Raw genomic sequence first — 25186 nt, 5'->3', positions numbered from 1 at the left:
CTAAATACAATGTGAACCCTGTGTGCACTGGTAGTGGAGACTGCCTTAAGGAAGAAAACTGGGTCAAGGGACAGGGGCAGGAAGGACACTTACACCATTTTCTACCTTTTGAAATTTGTACCGTGTGTGTATTGCCTATTCAAAAAAATATACTACTTTTAAAAAGAATACATTATGCAGCCCAGTCCATTGTGGTGGGCTGATGAAAGCTGAAGGGGCCATTCCTTCCAGGGTTCAGTGGAAAAAGAAGACACTGGCTCCTCAGGGAGTTCCTCATCCAGAATCACTGGCACCTACTGGCAACAGAGAAGCCCACAGGCTGGAGGTAGAGTGAAACTGCTGTAAGAGAGAAGGCAAGAACAAACCTCCTGAATGTTCAAAAGCCATCCCAACAGACAAACAGAGAGCCAAATCATGAATGAACTTCCATTCACAATTGCTTCAAAGAGAATAAAATACCTAGGAATCCAACTTACAAGGGATGTAAAGGACCTCTTCAAGGAGAACTACAAACCACTGCTCAGTGAAATAAAAGAGGACACAAACAAATGGAAGAACATACCATGCTCATGGATAGGAAGAATCAATATCGTGAAAATGGCCACACTGTCCAAGGTTATTTATAGATTCAATGCCATCTCCATCAAGCTACCAATGAGTTTCTTCACAGAATTGGAAAAAACTGCTTTAAAGTTCATATGGAACCAAAAAAGAGCCCACATTGCCAAGACAATCCTAAGTCAAAAGAACAAAGCGGAGGCATCACGCTACCTGACTTCAAACTATACTACAAGGCTACAGTAACCAAAACAGCATGGTACTGGTACCAAAACAGAGATATAGACCAATGGAACAGAACAGAATCCTCAGAAATAATACCACATATCTACAGCCATCTGATCTTTGACAAACCTGAGAGAAACAAGAAATGGGGAAAGGATTCCCTATTTAATAAATGGTGCTGGGAAAATTGGCTAGCCATAAGTAGAAAGCTGAAACTGGATCCTTTCCTTACTCCTTATACGAAAATTAATTCAAGATGGATTAGAGACTTAAATGTTAGACCTAATACCATAAAAACCCTAGAAGAAAACCTAGGTAGTACCATTCAGGACATAGGCATGGGCAAGGACTTCATGTCTAAAACACCAAAAGCAACGGCAGCAAAAGCCAAATTGACGAATGGGATCTCATTAAACTAAAGAGCTTCTGCACAGCAAAAGAAACTACCATCAGAGTGAACAGGCAACCTACAGAATGGGAGAAAATTTTTGCAATCTACTCATCTGACAAAGGGCTGATATCCAGAACCTACAAAGAACTCATACAAATTTACAAGAAAAAAAAAACAACCCCATCAAAAAGTGGGCAAAAGATATGAACAGACATTCTCAAAAGAAGACATTCATACAGCCAACAGACACATGAAAAAATGCTCATCATCACTCGCCATCAGAGAAATGCAAATCAAAACCACAATGAGATACCATCTCACACCAGTTAGAATGGCAATCATTCAAAAGTCAGGAAACAACAGGTGCTGGAGAGGATGTGGAGAAATAGGAACACTTTTACACTGTTGGTGGGATTGTAAACTGGTTCAACCATTATGGAAAACAGTATGGCGATTCCTCAAGGATCTAGAACTAGATGTACCATATGACCCAGCCATCCCACTACTGGGTATATACCCAAAGGATTATAAATCATGCTGCTATAAAGACACATGCACACGTATGTTTATTGCGGCACTATTTACAATAGCAAAGACTTGGAATCAACCCAAATGTCCATCTGTGACAGACTGGATTAAGAAAATGTGGCACATATACACCATGGAGTATTATGCAGCCATAAAAAAGGATGAGTTTGTGTCCTTTGTAGGGACATGGATGCAGCTGGAAACCATCATTCTCAGCAAACTATCACAAGAACAGAAAACCAAACACCGCATGTTCTCACTCATAGGTGGGAACTGAACAATGAGATCACTTGGACTCGGGAAGGGGAACATCACATATCGGGGCCTATCATGGGCGGGGGGGGAGAGGGATTGCATTGGGAGTTATACCTGATATAAATGATGAATTGATGGGTGCTGACGAGTTGATGGGTGCAGCACACCAACATGGCACAAGTAAACATATGTAACAAACCTGCAAGTTATGCACATGCACCCTAGAACTTAAAGTATAATAAAATAAATAAATAATAATTAAATTAATTAATTAATTAATTTAAAAAGCCATCCCAAGAAGGGAAAAGAGGACCAGCTATAACCAAGTTATAATAGATTGTGCTGACATATTTTATAAATTGAGTAATAAAAAAATGCAAACATCAACAAGTATAATCAAGATGTACAATGTAAAAATAATAGTGCATTACAATTATTAGCCTAAACCCGGTTTATATGATTTCCCTTCCCCATTCCCGCCCCGTTTTTTTTCTTAGATGGAGTTTCACTCTTGCTGCCCAGGCTGGAGTGCAATGGCTGGATCTCAGCTCACTACAGTCTCCGCCTCCCAGGTTCAAGCGATTCTCCTGCCTCAGCCTCCCAAGTAGCTGGGACTACAGGCGTCCACCACCACACCTGGCTCATTTTTTGTATTTTTAGTAGAGACGGGGTTTCACCATGTTGGCTAGGCTGGTCTCGAACTCCTGGCCTCAGATGATCCTCCCACCTCGGCCTCCCAAAGTGCTGGGATTACAGGCGTGAGCCACCGGGTCCAGCCCATCCCCTACTTTTTAAGAAACAACACATGGCTGAGAAGGAAAAAAAGAATATTAATGCTTTCAAAGTTACAGGTAATAATCAATATTCCAACCAACTAGGAAACATAAAAGAAAACATAATTCAAGCAATGAAAAACAGATATAGAAAATAGAAAGGATTAAATATTTGTATCAAAAATATAAAAAGATCATTTAATTTTACCAAAATCGTTAACTTCCCTTTTAAATTACAAAAAAAAAAAAAAAAAAAGGTTGAGTCTAGTAACTAAATCTAAACATCTCAAACTAAAGCAGGTGCACACATTAGGTTAGAAAACCTGCTAATGCATCCAAAAACAAAACAAGAGTAGTCATATAAAAAGGTAGGCAGGTGCAATGGCTCATGCCAGTAATCCTAACACTTTGGGATGCCAAGGCAGGTGGGTCGCTTGAGCTGAGGAGTTCAAGGCCAGCCTGGGGAACATGGTGAAACCTCCATCTCTACAAAAAAAAAAAAAAAAAATATATATATATACACACACACACACACACACAAATTAGCCGGACATGGTGGCAGGTGCCTGTAGTCCCAGTTACTCAGGAGGCTGAGGAGATTGAATCGATTGAGCCCAGGAGTTTGAGGCTGCAGTGAGCCAAGATTGCACCACTGCACTCCAGCCTGGGCAAGAGCGAGACCTTGCCTCAAAAAATAGAATACACTGCAAGATAGAAAAGGGCCACTTCATGTTCACAATACAGACGGACTTAATGAGTGTGAATCACGTGGGCTTCACAGTGTGTAAAGCTTAAAACAGCTAAAAACATAGGAAAATTTAAAAACAGTGGTAAGAGACTTGAACCTCTTCACCTGTATCACTTGTGTTCATAACTTAAGCAACATTTAAGTAGAAAGGATCGCGGGAGCCACAGAACTGAGAGAAGCCAGGATCCTTTGCAGAGCGCCAATGAGGAGAAAAGGCAGACAACTTGAATGTGTCCCTAACTGATAACCTACAAAGGTAAGACCAGTCATTGGGCAGGGACACAGACTGGCAGTAGCTTGTGGCCTGAGGCTCGATGGGATGAAGCCCTCTGGTTCACAGGCTCTAGTCGATCTGCTCACAGGGCATTCCTAAGCCAATCCTGCCCTGTGGTAGTGTTAAATACTAAAGCAGGCCAAGCACGCAGCTTCTCAGTCACCTTCACACGGGCTGCAGCAGAACCCATCCCCACTCCCCTGATCAGCTGATTAGTATGGTAATCTTGCTGATAATTTCCAAAAATTGACCTAAAAAGTGGTATTTGAAAAGAACACTCCTAGAGTAAATCACATAAGCAATGAAAAACATGGCTCATCCATGACCACTAAATTATCAGGTTGCAGGTGTAAAAAAAAAAAAAAAAAAAAATTAAACACTATCTCCCTTTTGTAGTCTCACGCATTTAGTCAAAGTGGGTATTTCTTTTACATTTTCCAATTCCCCATTTGTCAAAGAAATAATGGAAACTATAAAACTGAAGAATAAACACTTTAAATAAGAATTCATACTCCAAAGAAGTAAGAATCTTTCAACTTTTATTTCTAGGATACATTCATCTGGACCTTTTTTTTCTTTACAATTTTCCCCCTAAGATAAATGAATACAATAAAAATATAATCCAACTACCAGCAATGTTTCTAACCAGAAAAGAATCTAAAATCTCTGGTGTGATAATATAGGATTTTTTTAAAAAATATAAACTTCATACCAGAAATAAAGCCTGAATATTCTCTTTCTTTAAAAATATAATTTTTCCTTCTTTGCTCTTCCATGTAAATCTTATAATGAACCTGTTAGTTCTAAAGTCTATTTTTAATCCAGCAACTATAACACTACTTAGCAGGGTTTTTTCCTTTACACCTTCTTCTGTACTGTGAATCAACTAATAATTGCAAACGTCTCTAAAAAGTGAGATGCCATTTGGCTGTAGCAAGATTCTTCAAGAGATGCTGAAAATTAAAAAACAAAACACAAAAAATCCCTATTAGCAACCTGAAACCTACTTAACAAATTATCCTGTTTCTGAAATCAGAAAATGTATAAAAGCACTTTTGCTAACTGTAAAGCTCAAATGGAAAACATTTTTTAAAATCTGTTTTGACTATAAAGACTGCTGACTGGGACAGAACTTTAGGGATACAAGGCTCTGTGAAATCCATTCTTTTTTTCTGTAACTTCTTAGTTTTGAAGGGGAGGATTATAAATTGCAAACAAGCTGGGGTATGGATACAGGAATATCTCATAAAGATTGATTGGTTTGTGGTGACATGTGACTGGTTTTCTTAACTGAGAATAAAGACCAAGGGGCACAGGGAGAGTTCTCTTAGATCAATACTTTATACGAGACTGATAAAAACTAGACAGTGCTTTCAATACTTCTAACTAGTTCCTCTATGCAGAGCTTCATTATTTAAGTATAATCCAGTTTAAAATAGTATTCCAAAGCTCAACATAAATGGTCTGGGGATGATTTCCTTTCCTTGGTTTAGGAAGATAATAAAGCCTAATTATAAACATGGGTACAACACACCTGAACCACAGAGTAGTACCCTTCCAACTCCAAATCAACAGTATTATCCGTAACAGCAATAAAGGACTGCATTTTGTGTGACTGATTGTGCCCAGACACAGGTGATCAAAAAGAAACCAAAGGATGAGTGAACTGACAAGAGGAAAAGGGTTTGGGTTGCTACATTTAAAAGGTTACACTAACAGAGCCGATGTGAGTCAGGTGTGCTGTGGCAGGAGCAGCTGTGGGGCCCTCCTTTCCTAGTTTCCGAATGACCTTCCTGCGGCTCTGGGAGCAGGCCCAGCATGGGGAATGGGCTAAAAGGCTTATACATCTCTTTTTGGCCCTCAGATGCACTTACCCTTTTCTTTGGTGCCCTCTTTCCCCAAGAGAATATTCAGGCCAATTTTGTTTTTTCCTTTTTCTGCATTAGTAAGACATTATAAACTAGCAATTTGTAATACCTCTAACTCTCACTGAGTGTCTTATGTTAGTATAAAGTACCTCAAGTAATAAGAATGTGGAACTTAAATGCCACTTACAGAATAGTCAAACAAGCCCATGTCACACTTTGATGAATCCAAAGTATTAAATCTTAGCAACTGATAAAGTAAAAAACTATTTTTGCTAAGGTTTAACTATTGGACTTTAAACCAATTTTAATATTCCATGAAATCAAAGCCGTTTATATTGAATTAACATGCCTTCATGTTTCCTACACACAACAAAGTTTAAAATATACATATATTTTTAAACCAATTCACTCCCTTTTACAATCATACTTTCATTCGAACATTTAAAATATAAATCCAAATTGTCAATGAAAACAACAGTGGAACAAGCAACACTATCATTAAAATGAAACAATAATGCAAGAAAAGGTCAGCGTTGAAACTCAGAAAATAAACATAAATAGATTCATTGGAAATCTGCTCATACGCCTGATGTGTTCAGAAATGAACCTCACACAAAACAGATCCCACTGTGATGTTAGACAACTCATTCCTTTCTCATTTTCTCATTCCATGATGCATGTCTTCACTATTTTTACTGAGGTTTATACAGTGAGTAGATATCCTAACGGCAGAGATGAATATTAAATACATAGCCTACTCCAGAATTGGCATATGTTCCCAACCATTGTTTTGTATGCTCCTTGAATTATAAAATAGTCCAATCTTTAAGGAACAAAAATTAAGTGGCTTAGATCTATTCATACATATTGGGCATTAAATGTCACTAAGTTAACACAGTAAGGTGGAAAAAAGGATAAGAGGGTACAGTAAGCGTTCCCCAAACAATTCCATTACATTATGAAGTATTGTCAATGGCATATTTCTTTTAACCAGGTTACGGGGAAAAAAAAACGCAAGAATTATTACCATCAATTTTCTGGAGAAGCTAACAATAAAACATTAAATATACATATTTATTTGTATATTTATTTGAAGAATCTTTGGTAGCAATTGCTTGTTTCTTCCACATTATAGGAGTTTTTAAAATAAATGTCAAAAGTCGTTTACTAATCAGCATATGAAAGATAAACTATGATACTATTCTTTTGGTTTCCCTATAAAACGTCCTTGATAATAACTTGTACTATTCATGCACTTAAAAAACAGTATCTGTTTAACTTATATACATACAAAATGAGAATACCAGAAAAAAAAAAAATTAGACAGTAATGAGAATCAATAACAAAACATAACAATGACAACTGTTCTTAAGTAATTTATTTTAAAATTATAAGATTTACAATGCCTTGATTATGCAAAATAGCATAATGGAAATTAAACCAAATCAATAAACAAAGAGAAAGAAAACTTAATTTTCTCGAGTATCCATACTTAAACCATCTTTGTAAGTATCTGATGTCCCAACCGTGTCTTACTTAGAAAGTATAATAGTTTCAAATGTTTCACTTGCAGGTTTAATTTCTCATTTTCAATTTTTATGAACTGTAATACAATTTCAAATCCTATTATACCTAGTGTTTATACTGCAACAGCAGCAAATCTCACATGTGTAATCAAATGTGGAAGTGGGGCACAGCTTCCAGCTGTAGACAGAAATTATACACTGCATTCAGTCCAGGAGAGTGCATTACATTAACCAGAGCGTAGAGTTTAGTACACTTATTGCAGGGTTGGTATTTCTTTCCCTCTGATCTGAATCAGCTGAGCTGCTGAGCAGACATATTACTGCTGTGGATAGTAAGACTGCTGTGGGGGCTGAGGGAAGGGGTATGAAGGCTGCTGGGGTCCTGGGTATGGAGCCTGTCCAGGGCTCTGGTGATACACTGGTGGATATGGCATATTATACTGGCCATATGCATAAGGATTATAGCCCATGGGCATGGGCATTTGGCAATACCTGATAGGGAGAAGAAAACAAAAAAAAACTTGATTGGTAAATCAAATACTAAAAAATAAAACAATAATTATTCTAGAACTATGTTTTTCATGAAAGTCATTTCTATTTTTTAGTCTATTAAAGAACAGTGGAGAGAAAAAAACTGTTTCAAGGCACTTGTCAGAGAAAAGCATTCCTATCCTGTTCTTAATTACAACAAAAGAGTACCAAGTGTTTAATACTATCCAAAAAAATACCGAAGAAAATAAGATTAAATATTCAAGTATTAAAAGAAAGAAAAAAATGGAAACGCTTCATTTTAACGTGGCAAAACTAGTCATCTAAATACATTCCTCTTCCACAATATTCAATATTCACTGTGATGTACATAAATTTCGAACTTTAAAAGTCCTAATATTTGGAAGACAACATGTACTTACTAAGTAAAATTTAGAGCACATCTTAAAAGGTAGTCAAATGTTTGGATTTTTAAGATTAAGAAATTACCACAGAGGTTAACCTTTAAGAAAGTGCAACCCATAATTAGATAAATTTCTATTCAACTGTTTATTAAATGCCAAGTATTCTAAGTATAGGGATGTAAACAAGGCCTTATCAGTTTTGCTATGCTACGCTCAGAAAAGGTACCTGTTTATCACCTAAAGTCCAAGGAAACACCCACTGAACTCTATACAGAAGAAATTATTTAATATGAACCCAATATGTAAAGTATAAAAACAAATTTTAAAAGCCTAGGAAATAGCTATCCTATTCATGTAAGTGATCATAACATTATTTTCATTTCTGGATAAGCTGACAGTGTAGCTTATTCATTCATGACACTTCCATTTGGAGAAGGGGTGACCCTGTTTTTAACAGGTTAGCCAGAGCCTAGAAACAATATTAGCCAACTTGGGATACATGATGTTGAAGCCTTACCCAGGATATCCTGGATAGGTGGGATAGGGTGGTCCCTGGGCCTGTGGAGGAGGAGCTGAGCCAGGTGTTTGTGATGGAGCTGGTGCAGCAGTCCCAGCCCCCACTGGAGCTGGAGCAGTAGCAGAAGGAGCTCGATTTGCTGGAAGCACAGGTGGTGGAGGCCTGGCTGGGGGCTGGGGCTTAGTAGGCTATAAGAAAAAGTCAGCATTGACTATAAAATGTTTCATTTCTCTCAAATTGCTATTAATTAAAATTAATAAGGACAGATGAGAAACTCTAGAATCCAACCAAATATATTTTTAATTCCCATTCTTAAATACTCACTTATTACTATAGAAATATATCATAGTTGAATAATTCTCCAATCTGTGGAAACTCCATAGCCACTGCTCTCTTCCTGGTGCCTAATATTTAATCACTTACTGCTTCCTCCAGTGGTTGGACATTTGAGGTGGAAGAAAGCAGCACAGGTACTGTTTACTACCATCATCTCCTCCCAGTCCCCAAACTCTATATGAAAAATGTCAAACACCAGAAAATTTTAAAAGAATAGTATATAAAATAATCACACATCTGCCAATGAAATTCAACAACTATTAACATTTGCCATTTCTGCTTTATCTGTAACTACATCCATATATATTTGCAGAATCGTTTGAAGTTGCAAACTTCACAACACTAGCCCTAAAGACTTCAGCACTCAAGTTCTCATAAGGATATTATCCTACATAATCACAATACCATTTTCATCCTTAAAAAACTAATGCTATTCCCCAATGTCATCAAATATCCACTCCAAATTCAATTTTCCCTAATTAACACAAAAAAGCTCATATAGCTATTTTTATAAACCAAAATCAACTCAAAGTTCATACATTGCATTTGATTATAAGGAAACTTTCATCTGTTTTCATCTAGAATATGCCTTTTTTTAAAACCTATGACACTCACTTTTAGAAAAGATCAACTCAATTATTTCATATAAATGTCCCATGTGACAGATTTGTCCAACTGTTTCCTAATGGCATAATTTAACTTCTCATTTTATCATTTGTTTTATTTGCTGTAAACAGAAAGTTTGTTTAAGGGCTTGATTAGATTCAGGTTAAGCATTTTTTTGGTTAAGAATTCTTGAATGATGCTGTGTTTTACATATCGCAAAATATCAGGAGGTTGGTTACCTGATGCAGGTGGTAACCACTAGATCCTTCCTATGTAAACCATGTTTTATCCATTAAAACAAGTAATCATCACTAATGTAAAACCTCTGTTTAAAATATTTATTTGCCTACTAACCGGCATGGTTCTTGGCGCTGGAGTTGGAGGAGTTGGTGCATGTCCTCCTGCTGGCGAGGACTGATATGCAGGTGTAGGAATTGAAGGAGCACTAGGTTCTCTGGCAATGCTTTGTTGCAAGTCCCTTATCAAAGACAAAGTGTTAAAAATTAACAAGATAGAAAACAATGAACATACATAAAATACCAGCTTTTCTTTTCTTCATACATGAAACACAGAAAACAGATTCCAAACAATGATGGTATTTTAAAATATACTACATTTCAAGTTAGTACAGCGACTATGGAAAACAGTATGGAGGTCCCTCAAAAAACTAAAACTAGATCTACCATATGATCCAGCAATCCCACTGCTGGGTATCCAAAGAAAGGATATCCATATATTGAAGAGATATCTATATTTCCATGTTTGTTGCAGCACTTCCAACACCCAAGATATGAATGCAACCTAAGTGTCCACCAGCAGATAAATGGATAAAGTATAGTATATATATGCAATGGAACATTATTCAGCCATTAAAAAAATGAAATTCTGTCATTTGCAGCAACATGGATGGAACTGGAGGACATTATGTTAAGTGAAATAAGCCAGGCACAGACATGTTCTCATTCATATGTGTGAGCTAAAAACAAGGAGATAGAGAGTAGAATGATGGTTACTAGAGTCAAGAAGAGTAGGGGGTGGGGATGAAGAGACGTTGGATAATGGGTACAAAAATACAGTCAGATAGAATAAATAAGTTCTAGTGTTTAACAGCACCATAGGGTGATGATAGTTAATGATAGTTTATTGCGTATTTCAAAATAGCTAGAAGATTTGGAATGTTCCCAACACAAAGAAACGGTAAATGTTTGAGATGATGAATATCCTAATTACCCTGATTTGATTATTATACATTGTATTCATGTATCAAAATATCACGTGCCCCACAAATATGTGATGAATATCCTAATTACCCTGATTTGATTATTACACATTGTATTCATGATCAAAGTATCACATGTACCCCATAATATGTACAATTATTTATCAATATAACAAAAACTGAAAAAAATAAAATACACTACATTTCTATTCTTGACTAGAATCTAAATTCTCTTTCTTCCTACTGTTCAATAAAATGAAGTTGTATCTTTTTTCTATTTCTGAAGACTAGGGGAAAAAAGTAAACATTTTCAGAAATCACAGTTACAGCTAGAGTAAGAAACATGTCAAACTGGGCACGCAATCCTAAAAGACTGCCCACCCTCCAATAAAAGGTAGTCCCTGGATTTAAAGAACTCCTAACATCATCTATCTAAAAGTTATCAGAAAACTACAATGACTCATAGTTATGTAGCCAGTGTTTTAATCACTTTATCAGTGTTTATACAAAATAAAACAGGTGAAAAAGCTAACCTTTTATGCAAACCATTATGCAAATTTCTAGATAAAAACTTTCTGAAGATATTCAAAGAAATGTGGCATTGAGATATTTTATGTTAAAAGATAACACATGACCTGTCACTGAGGTAAACTCATGAAAGACATATTGCTGAAAATACTCTTACAATTTAGTACTAAAAATTAGAAAATTTTGTCTCTTCTAACAGCAATTTGAAATTCATCCCAAAATCACACTAAACAATACCTAAGGTAAAATGCACTCCATGTAATACATGATGTCAATCATCTTTTCACTGCACTGATTAATGTACACAGAGAAGTAAATATGACATGTCCCAAAATGTCTGAGACAGTACCTTTTGCCCTGATTTAACAAATAACAGCAAAGCCCCACACTGTCCGCATCCCAACTTCCCTCTCAAGAAGGGCCCCAATCACTCCAGACATAAAGAAAACTAGTATACATTCATCAAAAAAAAAAAAACTACTTCTTAATACAAGTAAATAACTGCTTATTGTTTATTAGTAAGTTTTTAATATCAAAATTCTGAAAGGTCAGATTTGGAAATATCTAAAATACATATATATATTATAAAGCTTTAACACAATACCTTTTTCCCTTTGATAAACTCTAGGGATAGTTGCAGTAAATAACACACTTATAGGGCAAATGATAATTTCCTAGCCACTTACAAAAGATATAAATCAACCCTATTAAATAAATCCAATAATGTAAAAGAGCAAAAAGATATAAAATAAAATGCCACCAGTATTCCTATGCCCAACAATCTGACAATGGTTTTCAAACCATTAGTAAAAAGAAAGTAAAGCTCAGAGTAAAACACTCACTCTTCTTAAACTCTTTAAATTTCTGATGAAAGATTTCAATGAAAACAGAAATTAAAAAGCAAAGCCTCCAGCTAATAAGCATAAAAAAAGGACATATTAGTCATCAGGAAAATGAAAATTAAACTCATACAATGAAAGATAATACTACAAACCCAGCAGAATAGCTAAGGGCAAAAATGTGGAGCAACCAGAACTCTCATATATTGCTAGGAGGAATACAAATTAGTACAATCGTGTTGGAAAACTATTTGAAATATCAACTAAGCATACACATACCCTTTGACCTAGATATATACCCAACAGCACTGCATATAACATGCTCACCAAAAGCATGTACTGTCTAATACAGTAACCACTAGCCACATATAGCTATCAAACATCTGAAATGTCGCTAGTCTGAATTGAGATGTGTTGTAAGTATAAAATACACATTAAACTGGACGCGGTGGCTCATGCCTGTAATCCCAGCACTTTGGGAGGCCAAGGCAGGTGGATCACGAGGTCATGAGTTCAAGATCAGCCTGGCCAAGATGGTGAAACCTCATCTCTGCTAAAAATACAAAAATTAGCCAGGCTTGGTGGTGGGCGCTTGTAAACCCAGCTACTCGGGAGGCTGAGGCAGAGAACTGCTTAAACCCAGGAGGCGGAGGTTGCAGTGAGCCGAGGTCATACCACTGCACTCCAGCCTAAGCGACAGAGCAAGACTCTATCTCACCACCCCCCCAAAAAAAAACACACATTAGATTTCTAAGATTTAGTATGAAAAACAGTAAACTATCTCTCATTTATAATTTTACACTGATTATATGTTAAAATGATAATACTTTGGACATACTGGGTTAAATGAAATACTGAAATTAATTTCACCTGTTTTTTAACTATGGCTACTAAAAATTTTACATTTTCCATTGCATATGTCACTGCATAGTACTTCACCATATAGATATAGTTTTATTTAATTAACCAGAACCAGACATTTGACTTGTTTCTATATTTTTACTGCTACCAGCAATATTGGACAGCAGTGATTTACAACATTCATGCCAGCACTATTTATAAAAGCTCAAAACCAGCAACTACTCAAAATATTCAACAGAATAACTTGTATATTCACATAAAATATATACAGAATTGAGAATAAAAGATCTACAAATACACACAACTTATACTGATGAATCTCACAAATATAATGTAGAATAAAAGCCAGTCATAGAAGAAAGAGTACATAATATGTGATTCTATTTATATGCAATGCAAAAACAGGAGAAAGTAATCTATGTTCTCTCACAAGTTAGGATAGTGGTTGCCCTGGAAGAGAAAGATAAAGACAGACTGACTGGGTGGATGCATTAACAATGCGTTTAGGGTGCTGAGAATTTTCTGTGTACTGATTTAAGTGCTGGTTGCCTGGGTGTACTCAGTTTGTGAACATTCAACAAGATATACACTTATGTATACTTTTCCAGTATACGTTATATTCAGTAAGATTTCAAAGTATTTTGGCCTTGAGTATTAACAATGACTAACAAAATAAACTCTCAGATATTCAAAAGCTAATATTATTATATGGCCTACTTTTCCATCTTTCATTCACCTTTCAATCACTGAGCTGAAAATATTTGACGAGTGTATATAATAAATATACACACAAATACCAACAAACCTGATTTTTAAATTAGATATATGAATTATAAAATATTTAAAATGACAATATTCCAATCTTTCTTCCTTAGAATATCCAGAGCTTCCTTGTGCATAAACAAGTCAATTTCTATGTTTATTATTTTCTTCCTTTTTACCCAAAGCGTACTCTACACACTGTTCTGCGTCTTTTTACCGTACCTATCTTGAAGATCTTTCCATATCAGTAAATTGAAAACATCCTGTTTTTTAAAATAGCTGCACAGCATTTCACTATACAAGTATAGCTTTATTTCAGCAGCCCTGGTCACTTTATGTTTCTACTTTTTTACTGCTATTTGCAATGCAGAAATGAATAAGCGCATAAATATGTCATTTCTAGCATATTCTAACATATCCTCAGAACAGATTCCCAAAAACAGAACAGCTGGATTAAAGGATGTTTGCGTTAGTAGTCTTATTCTTTACAGCTAAACTGCCCAACACAAGGATTGCACCATTGTGTATTCTCATGGCAATATATAAAATCTATTTCTCCAACATGTGACAACAAAGCATTTTATCAAACTTTCGGATTCTTGCCAATCTGAAAAATATTATTTCAGACTAATTTTAATTTGTATTTTATAATGAATGAGGGTATTCTTTTTTTTTTATTTCATTTATTTAAGAGTCATTTATATTTCCTTGTCTGCAAAATTCTGTTTGCGTCTTTTCCTCAGTTTTCTATTGAGTTTTCTTCTCATCGATTGCTAGGAGTTCTTTTCTAAATAAAGTAAATTAGCCTTTTGCCTGTGAATAAGTTTCAAATATTGGATTCCCAATTTGACTCTGTTTACCATATTTCTGTGAGGAACTTATTCTTTTCTTTTTTTTTAATACCTTCTGGAATTTAAGTAGGAGTTATTAGATGCTGCCCATCCCAGCTTTATTAAGGAATTCTCCATTCTATTTTACACCTTATACATCATTTACAAATTTCAAGTATGGTCCACTCACAACTTACTTTGGTATAAAGATAACTTTTATTTTCTAAATGGCTGGGCAGTTGTCCACAACCTCTACTGGTTGGCTGAAGATCTTTTACACTAAATTCACATATGTATTTGAATCTATTTCTATTTTCTATTCTGTCTTTGTCTAATCATGTACCAGCACCACTGTGTTTTAATTAAAGACGGTATTATATACCTTAATATCTGGTAGAACTAGTATCCCTTCACTATTCTTTTTACTGTTTTCCTGGCTGACCTTGTTTCTTTTTCTACTTGAACTTTAGGATCAACTTGTCTAATTCCAAATGAAAAGCTGCTGACCTTTTTAATCAAAAGTATGTTGAATGCATATTTATTTCTTTATTTATGTTTGTTATTAGAGATAGGGTCTCACTGTTGCCCAGGCTGGAGTACAGTGGCTATTTACAGGTACAATCATAGCGCACTACAACCTAGAACTCTAGGGCTCAAACCATCCTCCCACTTCAATCTCCCAAGTAGCTGGGACTAGAAGGGCATGCCATCACACCCAGTTGATGCATAAGTTAACTTAGAATTGACATCTTTATGAAGTTGAGTCATCCTATCCAAGAACATGTTTTTTAACTTGCTCAAGTCTTCTTTTGTGTCCTTGAAATAGTGTTTTCTTCACACAGATCTCAAATATTATAAACTTATATTTTATCTTTTTTGTTGCTATTTTAAGCGGGTCTCTTCCTCCATCTTATCTTGTATAGGCTTATTTACATGAAAGTCACTGATTTCTACAAATTATATTTATGATCAACAACTTCAGTAATAATTATTTTATTATTTGCAGAGTTTTGGGGTTTTCTTGGGTTTTCAAGTAGTTGTACAATCATGTCTGTAAATAGTGCTAGTTTTACTTCTTCCTTTCCAATTTTTTAATTTCTCTCTCATGTGACTGCCTTGGCTGGTACTGCAGTACAGTATTTAAAAATAGTGCTGATAGTGGCATTTGTTTTCTGTTCTTGACTTGAGAGGGAACTCTTTATAGTGCTTCTCCATTAATCACTATACTGAGTTTTGGGCAGAAATATATACACACACATACATATATATATTTTCATGTTATGGAAGCATCTATCTTCTATCTATTCTTATTTTACTGAGTATCAGAACACTCATTTTCTCAAATGCTTCTGCCTCATCTATCAAGACAAACCAGTGATCCTTCCTTTGATATAAAAACACCGAATACTGAATACTGGAACAAACGCCCCCCTCCACTTGCTCAATAAATCTTTTTTAACGTTCTGGTGACTATTACTGGCAAATACTTTGTTTAGGACTTTGGCATCCATATTCATAATTGAAACTGGTCTGTAGACTGTTTTGTACTAATTTTTGTTAGATTTTTTATCATTAAGACTCATATGGAGAATACGCATCTTTTTTTAGGCTGTGGGGGTGGCTCACATCTGTAATCCCGATCACCTGAGGTCAGGAGTTCGAGACCAGCCTGGCCAACATGGTGAAACCCTGTCTCTACTAAAAATACAAAAATTAGCCAGGCGTGGTGGTGCACACCTGTAATGCCAGCTACTCAGGAAGCTGAGGCAGGAGAATTGCTTGAATCCAGGAGGCGGAGGTTGCAGTGAGACAAGATTGCATGATTGCACTCCAGCCTGGGTGACAGAGCAAAACTCCGTCTTAAAAAAAAATATTTAGAACATTTTTAAAACATTCTATTTATTTGCTTTTTAGAGGTTTAGTAGAAATATTCTAAAAGCAACTGACCTGCTCTTTCTTAGAAGAAAATGGTAACTTCTCTCATAAACATGAGCAGAGAGGTGAATGAACACGAACATGTTCTCTGTTCATGAATTTGAACAGAGAGATGAATAAAGATCTAGTTGCCTGAAAGGGTCATCAGTGTAAGACTCTTTCAGCTCTTTATATTTATTACTAATGAATATAAACTTTAGGATCAACTTGTCTAATTCCAAATGAAAAGCTGCTGATATTTTTAATCAAAAGTATGTTCAATGCATATGTTTCTTTATTTATGATGGTCTTTTATGTACCCAAAGTACAGTTTGGATATAAAATCTTTAGCTTGTATTTACTATATGATATAAAATCTTTAACTCATATTTACTATCCTTGAGATTAAAACAATCACTCCACTCTCTTCTAGCATACAGAGCTTTCGGCCTAATTTTTTTTGCCTTTTTATAAATTGACTTGATTGTTTTCCTGACTGCTAAAGGATTCTGCCATTATCTTTTAAGGCCAATAATTTACATGCCTTGAAGCTGACAGTTCTTGATCATTTTCCCCTACCATACGATACACTCTTTCAACAACCTTCACTTACTTCAAGAAAATGTTCTTGAGTATCATTAAATAAGTGTTCTGTTTAGAGAACGTTAAATAACTGTTCTGTCTGGTTTTTCTTCTTTGAGAGAAATTCAATTTTGCATATATTAGGTCTTCTGTGCCCATTTTCTCTCTAATCCCTTGTAATTCTTTCTTGACTGATTTCATTTTAATTCCCTAATTTCTACTCTGCGTTCCTGTGTGTTCTTCAGCATTTATTCGCCTTTTGTGCTCCTTCCCATTTCATGATGGTTTTATTCTTCCCTTCTACTTCTTTCCTGAATTCTGACACCTCACATCTTATCACTTCCTGTTTTCTTACCATATTCCTGCAGTTCTGGAATTTCTGCTCAAAGTGTTCCTTAGAGTGCTCACAGTCCCCAACCTTTTTGGCACCAGGGACCAGTTTCGTGGAAGACAATTTTTCCACAGGAGAGCGGGAGATGATTTCAGGATGAAATTGTCCCACCTCAGATCATCAGGCATTCGTCAGAGTCTCATAAGGAGCGCACAACCTAGATCCCTTACATGGGCAGTTCGCAGTAGTGTTTGCGCTCCTATGAGAATCGAATGCTATGGCTGATCTGACAGGAGGTGGGGCTCAGGCAGTAATACTCGCCCAGCCACCTGCCTGCCTGCCACCCACCTCCTGCTGTGCAGCCCAGTTCCTAACAGGTCACGAACTAGTACCAGTCCATGGCCCCAGGACTGGGGACCTTGGCCTTAGAATGACTGCCTTCTTACATTTGTTGTTGTTGTTGTTGTTTTTGTTTAGTTCATGGTCAGATGTTTGCTCATAATTTTCATCTATTCTGTGGCAATATTATTTTGGTAAATGTTCTTCATCTATGAAGTTTTATTAAATTTTGTTAATGTTTTTTACCTTTTATCAGCACTGTGCTACTCTGTATTGATTACTCAGCAGAAAATGAGTTGTATGTTAACTGCTTTCTCGGCAGCCTCCTTCTGAAAGTGATTTTGCTGGTATTCTCTGAGCTATTCACGCTGTCTCCTCCATGTTCTATAGCTGTAGTTTTATGTAAGGAACCTATTTGCTACTTCAAAATAAATTGCTTGTATTTACTGGCACTTCCTGAGATCTGCCACCTGAACTGTTTTATCATTTCTGTGACCTCACTGTACTTCCTGTATCTAGAGTTTCTGCTTCTTTTTGTCCTTTCATTCCCAGATTGTGCAGCTGTTTGCTTGTTGCTTTGTAAAATACTCGATCTAGTTCCTTCTTCCAGGAGAAAAGGAGGGAAATTGCTATCTCATATTACCAAATTCACACCAAAAGTCTCTACATGATTTTTTAAAAGAAAATTCTTTAAGTACAATTTGATACACAAAACAGACTTACTTTAAGAGTTCATCTCTTTCTGTCTTCCGCGCAAAAACTATATCACTGCATTTGTTCTGGAACCTGACCAGGATTTCAGTCAACTCATTGTAAAACTATAAGCAAAGAACAAATACAAGTAATGAACAAGAACAATTTTTTAATCCAGAGAGTAATGCGATCTAAAGCTAATTTGTCAATGATAGTTAAAGCCGAAGAACTGAAATCTGCATGAGATACATTCATACAATTTACTAGGCCCAACAACTTAATATTAAATGTGATCCAAGATTCCTAAAGAAAATAAAAATAAAATCATTTTTACAGAACATTATCATCAAAAATGTAACAACTTAAAAGTTTCATGATCATGAAAATCTTCCTATTTCCTAGAGAAAAGTCAATTACTTAATAACATTAAACCTATTTAAGTGGAAAGATTAGGTTTTCATATTCACTACAGAAATGCAAGCACACTTCAGAAACCCTTAAAAGAAGTTCTAAAGGCTCTCTGGAGGGTTTTCTCAGCTTACCTATTTAAACAAAGCATTTTAAACCAAATTAAAACGGCATTTTACTATCCTGTTTGGAAGGCTTTGCAGTATTTTCACCCTTTCTTCAGAGGGTTTTACATTTGACCTACTGTATTTGTATCAAGGCAACTTTATTCAGTGAGTATTATGAAGTTAAGTACCAAAAGGAATTATGCATCTGAAAAAACTTGAAAGTCACTGCTCCCTCAAAAACAAAGTAATTGGTAAAAAGAAATATAAGCAAATTCCCTAAACTTTTTAAAGGACAACAAGAAAGTACTTACATATTTAGCAAGCCCTCTTGACACTTGGGCAGGCCACAAGCCTGTCCTCAGCAAACCACCACACAGAATATAAAAGTCATGCCCCCCACCTTTTCCATCACAAATCAGTCCCCAAATGAGTCAATACTCCTGTCCTCTCAAAATTCATCAAATTAGTCAACTTCCTATCCCTTAAAAAGGTGTCACTGACATCTCTGCTAATTCCTGCTACCTCCAATATTTATACCCCTTTTCTGCCAGTTGAAATATGCAGTCCCATGAAATGCTGCCACCTTCATTAAGCTTTCTCCCTCCTATAACAAACTTCGCAGAGGCAATAGTGTTAAAGCTAAAATTCCAAGCAAAGAGTAATTTGGTTCAACTGGAAATACCATTTAACTTCCAAACTATACGTTCACATCTGTACTTGCCAGCTATGATTCCTTTTGCATGTACTTCATACCTTTGTGCCCTCCTTCAAATTAGCTACAAGTTCAACAAAGTTGTCATATGCAGTAGCTAAATTCTTCAAAACTTCTTCTCTTAAGTTAGCTTCATTATTAGATTGTTTCATTTTCGAAAATTCCTGATGTGAGACCTTGTTAAAAGAAAGATTTATGTATATACATTTATTTATAAAAGTAATATAACTCATAACATTTTTATTGATCTTTTCCAATTATGAAAATCATATGTAATTAAATACATATCCAAAATTACTAGAATTACCTAGTATACTCTTTTGAAGTCTCATTATGCTTTAAATCTTTCTTAAGTAAAAATTTCAAAAATCCAATAGGAGTCAAAACAACCAATGACCATGGATTTCTATTAGTATATAACACTTGCAAAAAATATAACATGAAAATTATTTTACCTTTTGGAATATTTTATATCATATATAGATACAATATTTAGGAGTAGAAATATATGTTTAATTCTGCACATTAACTATTAAAAGAGCAGAATTTCAAGTCTCTGTTAGTCCAAACTACCTATCTGTAAACACGAACACTAACTTCAAAATTCTCAACATATTTAGTTTGCATTATCTTTTAAAAAAATGACTGAAGTCTGTATGTATGTTAGCCTTATAATTAAAGGTATCAATAATTCCAACTAATTTCGATTTTCCTCCTATATGGAAAAAAAACCAAAGCTATTAAAAACTTGGAACCATGAAAAATATCTGAAGTATCAAGCACTCCTAAGTAATATGCAACATTTTAGTCATATAAATGACTTTGTTTCTGCAGGGAGTGGTGGCTCACGCCTGTAATCCCAGCACTTTGGGAGGCTGAGGCGGAAGGATCATGAGGTCAGGAGATCCAGACCCTCCTGGCTAACACGGTGAAACCCGGTCTCTACTAAAAATACAAAAAATTAACCAGGCATGGTGGCGGGCGCCAGAGGCTGAGGCAGGAGAATGGCGGGAACCCGGGAGGCAGAGCTTGCAGTGAGCCAAGATCATGCCACTGCACTCCAGCCTAGGTGACAAAGCGAGACTCCGTCTCAAAAAAAAGAAAAAAAAAGAAATGACTTTGTTTCATAGATATAAACAAAACTCATGTGCCAAGTTTAATTTTACAAAATATACATGTATTAAGTTCTACTCTTAACTACAGATATTCTCCAATGTCATTTTCCTAATTGAATATAGGTTTAGTCCAGACATATCTTTTCTGTAATTTTTAAAACATAGATCTTATTAAATATATGAATTTCACCTGAATATTTTTAAGAAGTCCCTCCTGTTTCTTTAGAGATTCCTGGACTTTAGTTGTAAGACCTCCATAGACTCGATCTAGTTCAGTAACAGAAAGAGCTTCTTCATTTATCACACCATCTTGAGCCAGAGCTGTCAAAAACTTGCTTGTCATGTCAAAATTCACAGATTTCAAGTCATTCTCCAGACCCTCTCTTTCCTTCTTTACTTCATCAAGATTTGACAATAAGGATTTTAAGACATTTACAACCTAAACAATAAAAAAGACACCTTAGTTTAACTGAAAAAAAAAAAATTCAAAAAGGAAATAATATATAAAGGTTCATTCAGGCTAAGAGAGACATGGTTTCTCAGAGAGCCAAATATAAATTGAACGTCAGGTTTATATAGACAGACATTGTACCTTCTTCAGTTGACTCAGATTAAAACAAAAGCAGCATTAATAACAATAGCAACAGCTACAATTTACTGAACTCTTATGTGTTAGGCACCATGCTAAACACTTCAGAAATATAATTTTATGTATTCCTTACAATACCCCATGGGGTATATATATTTATGACCCCTATTCCAAAGATAGGGATAATGAGTCTCAGAAAAATTAAGTGACACAGTTATACAGCTACTAAGGGGTAGAGATGAAATTTGAGACCTAAGTCTGACTAATTCCAAAACCAATCTCTTAGCCACTCTACACCATACTCCCTCCCGACCATAGCTGTGAAGCAGGCGAAGGTATGATTTTGTAGGTAAGTAGATATCCTATTTTGCCTAGAGAGACTGAGAGAGACATAGAGAAATAGAGGTGAACATAGAAATATAGACAGTTATGAAGCAAGCATGGTAGATGGAGAAAGAAATAGAAAAAGATACAGATATAAACCTACATACCACATCTATTTTATACACTGGGAGAGGAAGAAGGAAAGAGGGTTCTTGTGCCTCTCTTCAAATATCATTAAGAGTTTTAGGCCAGATGTAGAGGTTCGAGCCTGCAGTCCCAGCACTTCAGGAGGATCACCTGAGCCTAGGAGCTCTAGACCAGCCTAGGCAACAAAGTGAGACCCCATTTCTACATTTAAAAAAAAAAAAAAATTAGCTGGGCACAATGGTGTGCACCTGCAGTCACAGCTACTTCAGAGGCTGAGACAGGAGGATTGCTTCAGCCCAGGGGATCAAGGCTGCAGTGAGCCATGATCATGCCACTGCACTCCAGCCTGGGTGACGAAACCTTGTCTCAAAACAAAACACAAAAACAAAACAGATTTATCTCTTGTATTCAGTCAAGACACTCTCTGACCTATACCCACATGATTTATAAACACCCCTTCATATTAATAGTGTTCAAGCGCCTTCTAATGAGCCCTTTCAAGTTGCCCCTTTCACTCATCTCTTCATACTTTGCTAGGACCACCACCCAGTCTCCCTATTCTGCTTGCCCCAATGATGCTCATAGAAAGAAAACTGGAGGAAAGACAAAGGAAGAAGAGGGCATCATGAGCCCTGTCTCCACCCGTCTTTCTCATTACCAGCAGCAATTCCAATTCCCATGGATCCCCCTACCAACTGCCTGTTTCTAAAAATTCCTATTCTACTCTTCCTTCCACAGTCTTAGTTAGCTCCTTGATAGGAATGTCCAATGTAACATCCCTTTGTGAAGACCAGAGACTTGAGGTTTCTTCTAAATGTAGGTGAATTTCCTTTTTGGCCTCATTTATACCCATATCTCCTAAATATCCTAATTTTAAAATGGAAGGAAGTGAAAGGAAGAGAAGGGGAAGGGAAAGGAAGAGAAGGGGGAGGGGGAGAAGAGAGGAAGGAATGGGGAAGGGAAGGAGAAAGGGAGTGAGAGAAAGAAGAGAGTACAGGGGAGAAGGCTGTGGAAAGAGAAACATGATTCCTAGAAAACATCAAACCACAGAAACTCTAAAAGGAAGGAGGAAGAGAAAGAATCATACCTGGGTGGATATGACAAAGTCTGTTTAAAGACCTAGTAGAAGTTGATATTAGATGACGTGAATAAAAATTTTCTTCCAAGTGACTTCCAGGATAGATTATTAAATGAAAAAAAAAAGGGTACAAAAGCATATCTAGTATACTGCAATTTGAGTAAGAGAGAAGGATAATCAGAAAATAAATATACACATATATAATATGTATATATGTATACATATGTATGCACAATTTTGGGGCAGTTTTGTTTGTTGTTGTTCTTGCAAAAAGAAAATCAGTAAGGACAAACCAGAAACTAACAAATATGGTTACTTACAGGAAATATACAGGAAAGAAGTAGAACGAAAAGGAATGAAGCTTTCTGCACGTACCTTTTGAATCATGAACATTTACTCACTCAAAAAACAAGATTAAGTCAAAACTTGAATAAGGAAACAAATGAACTAATGGTCTATCAAAGTGAAACATACTTACATAGAAAAAACATAATTCCATAGGAAAAAAAAAAAAAAAACACTTCAACTCTGACCATACTCCCTTCGAGACTATAATGGACTTAGTTACTGTGCAATCAAGGACAGGTTACTACTTAGAAAATCCAATTTTCTCAACTGCAAAATGGGCATAATAGTACCTATGTCAGGACTGTTGTGAAGACTGAGATAATCTATATAAAGTGCTCAACATAACTTCCAACAAAGGGTAAGTATTCAATCACATTACCTAGATTAGGAAGAAAAGTTAACCGCAACTTCCATGGTATCTAACAAGATGGATACAGAAGCTTTCTAACCAGACTGATACAGAGGGCCAAACAGTTAACAAATCCTGTGATATTCAAAAATGCAATAATTCTAACTTTATGGGAAAAAAATGCCATTTCAAACAACTAATTTATGAACAAACTTGTGGACTACCACACAAAGATAGAGATCCCTTGTATTATGAACATCTTTTTAAAAAACTTCATATGCAGTATACCAGTTTAACATAATTCAGATTATATGACACTGGCCTCATTTTAACAGAGTAAATGAAGTAGAAAATGAATTAAACTGCTTCCACAAATGACTAAGATAATAAGAAAATCACTGCCTACATTTTCTTATAAATTCAAATTTGAGGTTTAATGTTATCAAAGTATATAAATAATTAGAATCCTAGGGTATTTATTTGTTACATACAGCTCCAGCCATCTTTCAACTGCAATTAAATGTATCCCTTTATTAAGTTAGGCTGCCAGTGATGATCATTCAAACAAATACTTTTTGTTTTGGGTACCGTTCTAGATGCTATGGACACAACTACTAACAAAAACAATCTTTACCTTCATTTGGGCACCAGAGAGGATTAAATAAATATGCAAAGGGGAGGATTAAACAAATACACAAAAATAGAATAATGTGGGTAGACAATGACAAAGATGGAGAAGAGGTGACATCTGAGACTAATGAAAAAGAGGTAATAGCCACGGAAATGGGAAGAAAGCCCTGCACAGAAGGAAACGCAAATGTAAAAGTCCTGTGGCAGGCAAAAGCTTGGCAGGATCAAAGGAAAGAAAAAAAGGCCACTCTGGCTCAAGCAAAGTAAACAAAAGGCAGAACAGCAGATGAGGTCAAACAGAACGGCAGGAACGGCATCACCTAGGTTGTCAATACTTTGTCTTTTAATCAGGAACTTACAAACTTTTTTGGTAAAGGACCAAACAGAAAATATTTTTGCCTCAGTAGGCCACAGTCTCTGTTGCAGCTCTTTAACTCTGCTTTGTAGAGTGAAAGACAATGTGTAAATGAACGAGCGCAGCTATGTTTCAACAAAAATGTATTAACAAACACTGAAATCTGAATTTTATATAAAGCCCATATATTAAAACAGTCTTTTGATTTTTTTTCAGCCATTTAAAAAATGAAGTAGAAAGTAGAGTTTTACATTTAAAAAACGTAAAACTCATTCTTAGCTCACAGGCCATACAAAGAGAAGAGGCAGGCTGGATTTGGCCCACAAGCCACAGGTTCCTGACCCCAGTTTTAGATTTAAAACCCTCTGTAGCATTTAACAGTACCAAGTACAATATGAGACACAAGAAATGCCCTTAATGGGCTGGGCGCGGTGGCTCACGCCTGTAATGCCAGCACTTTGGGAGGCCAAGGCGGGTGGATCATGAAGTCAAGAGATCGAGACCATCCTGGCCAACATGGTGAAACCCCGTCTCTACTAAAAATACAAAAATTAGCTGGGCATGGTGGTGCACACCTGTAGTCCCAGCTATTCGGGAGGCTAGGCAGGAGAACTGCTTGAACCCAGGA

General features: G+C 36.0%; 1 protein-coding gene across 2 annotated transcripts in view; it reads right to left on the bottom strand.

Annotated features, from left to right (window-relative positions):
* Positions 1 to 4274: 4274 nt before the first annotated feature.
* PDCD6IP (programmed cell death 6 interacting protein) overlaps positions 4275 to 25186 on the bottom strand; it is an 80743-nt gene continuing 59831 nt past the window's right edge. For both annotated transcript variants that reach the window (XM_033212970.1, XM_033212971.1), the window contains exons 13-18: positions 20929 to 21177; positions 19665 to 19799; positions 18427 to 18521; positions 9853 to 9976; positions 8557 to 8744; positions 4275 to 7638 (exon numbers count right to left, since the gene is read on the bottom strand). In XM_033212970.1, the coding sequence (XP_033068861.1) occupies positions 7464 to 7638; positions 8557 to 8744; positions 9853 to 9976; positions 18427 to 18521; positions 19665 to 19799; positions 20929 to 21177 (966 nt within the window). In that variant the 3' untranslated portion in view covers positions 4275 to 7463. The remainder of the gene's footprint in view (positions 7639 to 8556; positions 8745 to 9852; positions 9977 to 18426; positions 18522 to 19664; positions 19800 to 20928; positions 21178 to 25186) is intronic.

This window comes from Trachypithecus francoisi, unplaced genomic scaffold, assembly GCF_009764315.1.
Source record: "Trachypithecus francoisi isolate TF-2019V2 unplaced genomic scaffold, Tfra_2.0 Lachesis_group0, whole genome shotgun sequence".
Taxonomy (NCBI): Eukaryota; Metazoa; Chordata; class Mammalia; order Primates; family Cercopithecidae; genus Trachypithecus; species Trachypithecus francoisi.
The sequence above is the reverse complement of the archived record's forward strand: the minus strand, read 5'-3'. Positions and strand labels throughout refer to the sequence as shown.